Source organism: Bombus flavifrons, chromosome 11, assembly GCF_040668555.2.
Source record: "Bombus flavifrons isolate JBK064 chromosome 11, iyBomFlav1_principal, whole genome shotgun sequence".
Taxonomy (NCBI): Eukaryota; Metazoa; Arthropoda; class Insecta; order Hymenoptera; family Apidae; genus Bombus; species Bombus flavifrons.
The window spans coordinates 10,524,661-10,535,757 of NC_138452.1; the positions used below are offsets into that span (position 1 = coordinate 10,524,661).

The 11,097-nt window shown below is 43.4% G+C and overlaps 1 protein-coding gene and 1 long non-coding RNA gene across 3 annotated transcripts in view; one reads left to right on the plus strand and one right to left on the minus strand.

Moving 5' to 3' along the window:
• Positions 1–5,155, minus strand: part of tok (tolloid-like protein 1 tolkin) — a 49,079-nt gene extending 43,924 nt beyond the window's left edge. The window contains exon 1 of one of the 2 annotated variants that reach the window (XM_069123284.1): positions 4,097–5,155. In XM_069123284.1, coding sequence (XP_068979385.1) covers positions 4,097–4,292 — 196 coding nt within the window. In that variant the 5' untranslated portion in view covers positions 4,293–5,155. Of the gene's footprint in view, positions 1–3,174; positions 3,194–4,096 lie in introns of those variants that run through there. The other variant, XM_069123285.1, reaches the window with a different exon arrangement.
• LOC138184886 (uncharacterized) lies at positions 1,106–10,279 on the plus strand. The gene is made up of 3 exons (XR_011174437.1): positions 1,106–1,241; positions 1,932–2,107; positions 10,083–10,279. It is a non-coding gene; the product is annotated as an uncharacterized LOC138184886 (long non-coding RNA).
• Positions 10,280–11,097: the final 818 nt, after the last annotated feature.

Sequence of the window (11,097 nt, forward strand, 5' to 3'; positions counted from 1 at the left end):
ATGAATATCGCGTTGTTACGATAACATAGGGGTAACAGATTGTATCGAAAAGTGAAAATCTTTGGATATGCCGCGACAACTAGCTTACAAGTGGCAATTTGTAATACAACGAGTATCTTTATTTTTGTTGGAATACATATGCGGCAGATGAAAGATTAATTTGGCGTTGCACAAAATCGCATATTACGACATCTTTATCATTACCGCGTATTGTGGCGGCTAAACAAAATTTTTTTCTGTGTCAGAAAATCAATATGGGTAGGAGATAAAACGTGCCACTGAATGAACGTTCTATTACTGGAGCCGTTCAACAGCGAGCCACGTCGTTTTTTATTCAAATCAGACGAGGATAAATTGTTTCACTCACGGAATATTTATTAGTAAGTTCTCGCAGTTGCCGACTTAATAAGTTCGCTTCTATCTACTGCCGCGCGGCTTTCAGTATTATCGTTGTTCTTATTTACATTAAGTACGTTCAACTTATGGCTGATTACACTCTTGAAAATCAATGGGCACTATCGTCCTAACGTGCACGTTATAATTTCCTATATTGTCCACGGTTTCTTCGACAAACGTTTAATCAATCGTCGACGCTTATTACTTATTCAACGTCTCGACTATTCAATCGTAAGCAGCGTGAAAAAGCGGATAAGAGAAGCGGAACGAAAAAGTATATCTTAACGGTTAAGCGTTATGCGTACAAAGAACTTTAAAAATCATGTACACGACCGAGCGTCGACGAGTTAATAGCGGGCGAGAGAAATTTTTTAAAGAAAGAGAAAATCTTCTAGACGGTTTATGATAAGATTATACCACGTTGTAACGTAACGCACAGTAATAAAGGAAAATCGTCGACTCTCTATCGCTCTCTCGTTTTCAACCAGTCTTTAACAAAATCTCCATTCTCGCGAAGTTAACACATTGTTGGCTACAGCTGATAGGTCGACGAGATTTCCTTGAAATCAAACATATATAATTACCAAACGACCGATATTCTAATATTACGGCGAACAAGTAAATAAATTGGGTAAATGAAATCCAACGCGCAATGTACACGAAGAGAAAATTACATGGAGCCTATAAACCATCGGCGGCCACTCGAGCAAACAATCGAGCCGTGAACCACGACGGAAGCGAAAAGGCTTGTTACTCGTCGGAACGAGCGACGCATTTTCCTCCCTTTTCCGTGGGAATCCGTACAATCGAATCGAAAGGCCGTTTCCCAGTGACGCTTAAGAAAGGTAAGTGTAAGCTAGACATAACAAGTTGTTGTTCGAAACAGAGTGCCATCGGCGGTAGGTATTCGAGACATTACCCGGTTGGCTTTTGATCTTAATCTTAATTGCTGAAACTTCTCCGTGAAAGAGGATAATTCAAAGCCGAACCTCGCTCCCTTCGCCCTTTCTGTCCGCCCTTATTCTTCCATATCTCTTTCGCGGGTTCGTCGAGCAAATTTGCAAACGATAAAAACGAATCGGTCCGTTTGTTCGTTGTCGAGCCGCAATTAGCAATAGCTCGAACGATTATAATCGATGACGATTCGTACGCAGTACTTTATTATCAACCTTTTCCCATCCCCCTTTTCATCCTTAACGTCTCGTACACCGATGAAGTCGTACATCGATCGGTTATATAATATTTGTGGTTCCGTCGGAAGCAACGGAAGCGAGAAAACTGGAAAATTAATGTTTTCCCGGTAAGATACCGGGTAGCTGGAAGAAACTTCGTTCCACTTCGATCGAAGTTGCCGTGTTTTTGCGGTACATAGTTTGAAAGTCCAAGTCTCCGTCGCGTTTTTCCCGCCGAATCGACTTCGTACGATGTTTGTCGGTGTTTACTTTGGCTCGACGCAATACCGATTCGCGTTATTCGCCGGTTTCGCCTCGCGGTTTATTTGGATTAATCGTTAAACGCTCGTAAACCGGTTTTAGTTAAACGGTCCGACAAAGAGGGGTTAAAGGGAAAGAAAAAAGAGATGCTTTCGAAGAAAACTTGGAAAGTTTCCGATAGAAGGGAACGCTTCTTGCACACTCGGAGGAGCTCTTGCCGAGGAAGAAATTTTCCAAAGCGAAGAACAGGGAAAAGAAAATCGAGTTGCTGTCAACGGGTATCGATCAAGCTGCTTGTAAAACTCGAAACTTCCCTTGCATATCGCTTACAAACTCGATTAAGAATTACTAAAACTTCCTATTAAATTGAAAAAAGCGTCACGAGAGCGTGTAATCCAATTTGATGTGGAAAAAAAGAAGAGAAAGAACAACGCCAATAACGCGCTACCATTAGGAGCGCAAACAGAAGCGCGTTATTGGTGAGCGTAATTATTCATAAAACAAATTGTAATTCGATATCGAGTTATGCCGATGGCCCCACGAAAATACAAGTGTTGGTCATCGACGTAACGATAACCGAACGTTCAACAAGCACGGCTGACAATACGATAATGCCAGTATAGTAGCATCATCCTCTGCTTCTCGTTCTTCTTCGTAAACAGAGATTAGATACCGAGCTAAACGGTGGACGGAGCTCTCTGTTGTACACGTTCTATTCGTCCTCGGCCTTCTCTCTTTTTTCCAAACCAACAACCTTTCCAAAGGATCATTGCGTCGGTTTTCATTGTCGTTCACGGCCGTGCCAGTTTTAGAGATCTCGTGTGTATACGCGGTTCTTTCTAGAGGCAGGTCCAGGACGATCACTCGAGAAATATAAAAGGCTCCTTGCGGCAGTCCCTATCCAACGATTCTGGACCCTTCGAGTGTCGAATGCTCGTCTTAGCTATTACAACGAGTATGCTAGACCCTGAGAGAAAGAAAGATTATCGGACCAGGTTCTTCGGCAAGGGTTACTGCCTCTTTTCGTATTATGTTCCCCCTCCATCGAGCAATCTCGCCCTGTCCTCGCGTCTCTGTGGCTTCGCTTCGTTAATTCGGAAAGCATAAGCCTCGATTTATGTCTCGAGACTCGAAGGATCGTCTCTCGTTCGATTTTCGCTCGATCTTGCCCACAAGCTTTATGACACGTCGGGGAAATGGGATCTATGCGCGACAATATAAACGGTAGCTTGGCTTTGATTCAGTTGGCCAAACTCGATCGAACTGCCGACGTTATGGCTGCGAAGGACCAAGAAACGATCGAGACTTTTCGAATGGATGCGCGTTCTTGATTCCAACGTCTTACGTAGGTCTCCGAGTAACGACCTTCCGACGATTATTTGCTTCACACACAAGAATATTCTTCCACTCGATATTCGCACTTAGAGGTGAATAGTTTCAACGACGAGCTCAGCTGTGCTCTCATCGCTTATGTCATGTTACGAGTTATTTAGCGTTTTTGAGCGATCCGAGGATTTAAATGTTCGTACAATTTGGACAGATCTTTTTATAATAATGGAAACGTCACGACCAACTACTAGCAAAGATACACAGAGAATATTCGAGCAATGCGCTTGCTTGTGATCGCCGATATGTTGCAATACCATACGGATTCGGTATCAAGCGTAACGATGCTTCTTCGTAATTATATCTCCTACAGTTAACTATTTCGCAACATGTATTACGAAATTAGCGGAAAAAGAGGAAAATTTCTTTCCTATCTATACCACCGTGCTGATAACGTACACATTTTTATCATTTTCATAGCGAATCGAAGATATATGTTTTATATAATTGCATTTACATAGCACCAAAACACTCGTGCTTAATTGAATCTAAACATTTATCGAGCATGTAATTAGAAGTACATTAATTGCACAATTTCTCTCGGTCAACTGCCGGGGGGGGGGATTCCATATTCGACGTAGTGACATTTCCATTAAATTTTTTTATTTACGATTTATATATTTCATTAATTGCAAATAATAGTCATTTATACGCGAAATATTTTCAATTTCCCTTTAGAAAACTGTAATTCCCTTTAGGTGGGAAGAGAATCTCGTTGCAGCGATCGGAATCGTTCCAAATATTTTCCGCTCCGCGAAATCCTTCGTTCCTAATCTATATTTCGTTTTATGGCAATGATTTCTATATATAGAAAGAAACAGCGCGGCACGCCATGTTCCTGATGTTCGCAGCTATCCGCGAGATATCTTTTCTTCGCTTACCCGCCTTACAGATGTCCACATCGACGTCGTCGCTGATGCCACGAGGGAACTTGGTATTCAACAGCTCTTCCACGGTGAATTTATGCCTGTGCCTTCCGACGGTGTTCTCGTTCTCCCCGGGATCGGCGTCGACCGCCCGGCAATCGGCGCATCGACTCGCCAAACAGAGGATGGAAAGCAACGGCAGCAATCTCATCTCGATATCGTCGATATCGGGTCCAAACGACACGAGTGCCTTCTTCCCTCTATGTACCCAGCTAGGCCATAAAAGACCAGTCGTACTACCGCCTACACCAACGCATTTGCCACTACTTCTCTTTCACCCTCTTCTCGTTTCCACCTTTCGACGTCCTCGTCCTCCACCGACGACTCGAGACCACCACTCGAAACGCGGGAGAAATTTTCTCGAGTGGGATGCCACCGATCACATGTCCGAACTCAGTCACGCTCGATGGATGCGATCGATACGTCGTCCTTGCCCTCGCCTCGGTCAGCCGACCAAAAAAGGAGAGGAAAAAAAAAACAAAGAGGATCTATCGGAACGACGTGAAGACCAAAAGCGAAGGAAGAACTACCCTTTGTCGCAGATGCACAACGAAGCACGAGCAAATCGGAGAAGACACGTGAGACGAGACGCGATGAAAAACGGTAAAATCGACGATTCGGCCGATACGCGGTCACAGAAGGTAGAAGGAAGACGAAGCAAACGAGTGATACGCGCGTTCACGCGATGAAAACGTAATCGCTACTGAAGAGTTGGGTCGGACGCCGATCGAGGAACATGACGAGCGTACGTCATCGGGCAAACGAAGCGATAAGAGACGATCGCGAGGAAGGCGAGCGGGAGCGCGGGTCAAAGTTCGTGTCACAGATTAGAGGGACGGATTGCCAGCGGCGATCGTCCTTGCGTGGAGAACGTGGAGAACAGACTGATCGTCCCTCGCGGCCGACACGACGCGTCGTTCGAAAGCGCGCGCTCGTACTGGCATTAAGTCGAGAGAGGGATAGAGGAGGAGGGGGATATGTATGTATATCTAGAGGGGATGCCGGGAACAAGCAGTCTCCTCCCTCGCAAACCTGCACGGCACGAGGGTGGCCGAGACACTGACCGAGCTTCCGTCGTTCGGCCACCAGCGAACCCTAAAGAATCCTCGGCCCTCCGAAAAACACTTGTACCGCTCGCTCGTACATAGATTCCCGTCGATTCTCGTCGCGTTTGATCGTCCGTCGTTCGATAAAGATACGACGACCACGTACGAGCAAATATCTTGTAACCATATTTATCTTACTAATTCCGAATATATTTAAGATACGAGTAATTAAGAAAAATGAAGGAATAATTATCTGTTTCCGGATTTAATAAATATATCCCTGAAAAAAATGTCAGCATTTATTCTGCGCTTTCGAAAAACGAATAGGTCTGGTACACTTCAACGCGTAAAAAATTTGCAGAAAGATCGCGAACGCGGCATATGTTCGATCCCTTCGATTCTATATCGAGAAAGATTGTCGATTTTCAAAAAATGATCAGGATACGCATGAGATTATTGAAAGATAAAAAGAAAAAAATTGTATCGATGGACGTATCGACGTTGTCATTCAGTTTCCTCCTCGTGCTCGATACGTGTAACGATTTCTCACTGAACGTGTCGATGTTTGTGCGACGATAAAAAATAACAGAAGAATCTAAGGGAATCTCGAAACGTATATTTTTCGCTGGCTGGGCAATCAGCATTAATCCAAACAAATACGAATCAAATACCTGGAATATTCGTAGCATAGCGAATCCCATCTATAATTCATCGAACGTCCATGACGATCCTCGTCACGAATTTACATATACCGTCACCGCGACGATTTTCGACGCGCTTTCGTTCGCTAAAAGATCGGACAACCGCCGAATTACACGGTGGGACGTGTCCCTGGCAAACTATCGCCCGTTGCATTTAAAAATTAACGGTACCGCTTGTGCATAGCAGTGGCGCGAGGCTACTTAAAAGGCGCTATTTCTAGAAGAACGGTGGCGGTGCTGGGGCGTCGCTTTCGGCCACACATATTGATAAATATTCCAAAAGTGGCGGGGCCTGTCGCCCACGGAAACACGTGTTTCATATCCCACGCAACGACCTGTATCGGTCAAGTATCGGATTACTGTCATGGGATCACCCTTTAGGAACCCTGCCTGTCTATCCGAGGGTAAGTGCATGTCGACGCTGCACAGAAACCCTCCACGAGAATAATCTCTGAAGGTACGGGGGAAAAACCGAATTCTCTGTTAACATCACGCACGAACGAACGAAACAGGACTGACGACAGCCCGGCGACGAATCAGAGATCAGTCTGAGATACTAGTCAATGTCCTGCGATCGTTCCGATACTTTGAATGTGATCCTAACCCGTAGGTTTAGCTTTAGTTTCGTACAAATCCGTTCGTAGGTATCACGACACTTGCGGAAAGCGAGATCGACATCGAGGAAGATTAGGAGATTATTCAAATCTTTAAGAATATCGTCGAGGTGAGTATAGACAAAAATACGAGATATCGAGATAAATCAAAAATTTGTATATTCGATATTACGATAGAACTCTTTTCTTCGCGTATGATATCATTGTGATTGAGAATCAGCGGAAAACGGTTGACTCGTGCGATTTAAACGGACCGTTAGATTCACGAGTGGCGTTTAATTAAAATCATTAGGGGAAGGAATATTAGGAGCGATAAGTTAGGTGTTCGTGGCCACAGCTGCACGTGAAACGTTACATATAAAGGTAATAATATATTCAGCGGTACAGTAATCGTGGAAGCCTTTGTAGAAGCTTCGGCGATGCTCGATAAAAATTTCATCGCTTCGTATCGCGCGCTCGACTTCCTACGGTTGAAATTCTTCGCGTAACAACAGTTTTCCCTTCAATTATGTTATCCGTCATGTACGATTCGTCGATGTATCCATCGAAGACAAAAACGCACACGTTACAACGATTAATCGCTCGTAAATTATCCCACGCAGAATCTCGAAATATCGAATCTGCGAATCATATTGAATCGCAGTGGTTAGACGAACGAAAAAGCGGTGGCAATCCACAACGGAATATCTCTTACGTAACGATACTCTGTACGAGTGGAAAGTTTGCTACGATTAGCGTGAAATACGTTAAACACCCTTGTTCTTCTGTTCGCTCGGTTTCGTTAGATTCCCAGCCCGTTCGCGAAGAAACGAAAGGAGAAACGGAAACGGCGGTGCAATTAAAGCGGAACCGTTTAAATTTATTCCTGCAGGACGTTTCGGTTGAACGAAACGACGGCCTTTTTGTCGGTGGTTGCAGACTTTCCGAAAATTCGAGCAGTAGGAGGCGATATCCCCTTGCGAACCAGATCCGAAACTTTTCCGCTCGCGCGTGCTTTTCTTCGCTTCGTTTCGTTCCGCGTTCGCTGTCTAATATTCCTGCGCTTCGTTGCATAACATGGAAAACTCGAAAGTCCACCACCTCCACTAGTTCGGTATGCCGCTGCGCCACCGTGTTCGATGGCGAAATAATTAACGTGGAAACTTTCCACGCGATTGAAAGATCTCGCGTTTACGACAGAGGGGCGCCGCTGTAAAGTGGATCGTCGCCGAGCAAGCGACATTAATTAAAATCGTAGAGTTTAAGCCCAACCCGCTTAAACCCGCTTCTCCACCCGTGTGTCGTTCTCTGTCGCTTGGTTCGGCTACCGAGAATCGCGTAAGAGTTTTTCGCGTGCGAACAGAGAAATTCGTGGAAATCGAACCCGAGAAGGTTTTTTCCCACACCTTCGAAGATAGGGATCTGAGCATCGCTGCTCGAGCGACGCGTTTTCGGTGTAATTCCCGCAGTAAATTAGCCATAAGCGCATCCGGTCGATTGGTTCTTACGTGGAAGTTGGTCGTTTAATGGCTGTTTGGCTGATAGTTCGGTTAGGAGCCGGAGAATTGATAATTGAATCGTTAATTCAGCGAGAATACGTAATTGCTTCTGTTACTTTGACAAAATTATTTATCTTTGATGAGAGCATGTTTTTGTTTGCAATAGTTTTAGTTTTAGACGGTGCTTGAATTGATCCTAGTTAAACGGGATTAGATTTCGGTAATAGGCTTCCCGCTCCACTGAACTAACGATTATCAGTGTTCGTTAGCGATGATAGAACTTTAGTCAGCGAATTAAACGAGACACAGAGGAAAAAGAGCGACAAGATTTCTGATTTAAAAAGATTATGGACAAAGTTGGAAAGATTGATAGAGAAACCTGTATGCCTTCGAACGTTAAAATACTTGGCTACGCGTAGTCATAAAGCCTACCTATGAAACCTACTTACGAACTGTACGTATCGTTTCCTGTACTTATCTCGTTATTAGAAAGACTGTGCACTTGTTCCACTTTTTCGCTGGTCTTCAAATATTCATGAATGATATCATACTATGATATATGAAAATCACATATATACATAAAGCGTAAGAAATTTCACAAGGGAAGGAATTATAAAAATAAATATACCGCACTTGAACACTTTTTCTCTCTGCTCGGCTGTAGAACGATCACTTCATTTAGAAACCGGTGGTAGCCGGTGAATCGCTCGCCGAGCAAATACACTCGCCAGCGAAGTCTTACGGGGAAATTGTTCCATTGTGATTTTAATTCATTCGCGGTTTAACGACACGTCGTAGCGGGGCGAAGTTGCCGACGGTGGCCGAAGAGAAACGGAAAAAAAGGTAAAAACGGTGAAAGAAAAAGGGCGCCATTCGGCAGAGGCAACGAGGAAAGAAGCGAGAAGCCTTCTCCGATACGGAGGACGAAAAAGCAGCGCGCGAGCTCGTTTAAACAAGCTGCCAACGAGCAATTAATCAGCGTTAACATGCGCTCTTTACTGCGCGCATAATGAAGCCGATTAGATGCGCGTCGAAGCTTTCATCTCTCCAGACTGCGTCTCTCGTTAGACAGTCTCGTTTCGCCGATATCGCGGAAGAAGAAAGAATCGAGGGGCGAGAGGCAGGGGAATCTCGAACGGGGCTAAACATCATTTCTGAGGCCTAACGATATCGTCGTTCGAGATAAGCTTAATATTCGAAACGCGACGTCTGCCGCGACGAGATACTACACGAGGACCTTTCTCGTACGACAGTGTTCTTCAATTTTTAATCGTCGGAAATAGGAAACTACATAGACGTTTATCGAACATTTCAGTGAATTTTAAAAGGAAAAACGATTCATTGGGTTTCTCGTGATTTATCGACGAGCCGTGGAAAATAGAACATAGATCGCGATAGTTTTCGGTGATTTTCGAATTGAAAACGAGGTTGAAGAACACTGACACTGGAAGCAGATTATCTTACCAGCGAGGCGGAAGTATACCGTCGGTATTACCGGTAGCTTCGCGAACTTACGAGGGGATATTCAGATCGATCATTCCGGTTGAATATTTTCTGGTAATGGAACGTGGAGCCAGCGTAACGATGTGCTTCGATGGAATCGTGTATCGCGAATGACTGCTTCTTCTACGATCGTTCGGAATAAAGGAAGGACTTTTCCAACTTTTAATGATCGCGAGAATGAAGGAATTAAATTTTGCTGCAAAGTGTTTTAGTATTCAGAAGGTTAAAATAGCAAAAAAGGAAAGAAAAAAAGCTAAGATCGTTAAACCATTACTATGACCACATTTTTTCTTATTTTTTCTTTATTTTCTAAATAAAAATATATGTATACTTTTTTACGTACGTACGACGTCTTAGAATCGCGACTGATAAAATATATCTGTAATTCCAATTGATATTATAACTTAGTTGGTAACTTATGCACTTCACTTTGGGACACCTTGTACATTCGATTTCGTGCAACTCGATATCGGAACGATTGTTTTTAGCCGTTCGTTACAACGAGCCTTTACATACAGCTGCGTAAACGATACTGAACTCCCCCCAAAAAAATAACAAAACATAAGGCTAACTTTTTTACGTTGAAATTTTACCCGCAGACGCACCTTGTCTGATTTCGCAGAAGTACTATGCTCTGCGCGCAAAAAGGGGGAGAGCATCGAGCGTGTTGCATATATGGCCCTATTCATTGACTAACTCATTGCTCGTCGGACGAACGATAAATAGCTTTGTACAGCTTTAATTCCTTGGGTACAAAGAATGCTTGTGCTGCGTTTCGCGAACTACGTGTGCTCGAAACAAGGTCATAACGAAAGTACTGGTACTTCTATCTGTGAGTTATCGTGACTACTTTCATCTTCGATGCCATTTCGGTGTAGAAAAGTGAAGAATAAATATGAATTTTAAATGTGTACTCACCTAAGATGCATTTTCGAATTTGTCTTATAACTGATCTTAGTCGAAGTATAGCATTAATAATAGCGTGATCAATGAGACGAACGCGTTTTTTTTAGATAGACACTAACGTTCGTTACATTTTTCCGTTACATTTTCATTGACTATAATACAGGATAGATCTGACATTATATGAGACTCCGAGTCTCACGTTTCGAAATTACCGACCTCGAAAAAGATCAGTCTTCCTTACGCCCTCTGCGATTTGTTACGGCGAATATAGGAAGTACATATATTTAACTCGGTCGACAAACGCGAAAAGAATGAACCTGGCACCACTGGTCAATGCTGGGTTTTACGGCATATCGCGCCACCACCGAACACTATGTGACGTCAAATGTTCTGTAATACCGACCATTCAGAGGTTTTATTACGCCCTCTACAATTGATTATTGTTATTATTATTACGAGTTATTGATTTTTCTATCTCTTTATGTCCATTTGTAATTACATTTTCTCTATTTGAGATTAGAAACTATTTGTACTCTTAGATTGCAGTCATACAATCTCATTCACTCATAACAGAGTCATTGACGAAGGATAGGCATGACATTAAATGGAACCTCCATGGGAATTGTTATCTCACGTTCTGAAATACCGACTTCGAAAGAAGTAAAATGTTTCTCACGCCCTCTACAATTTATAACATTTTTATTCTCG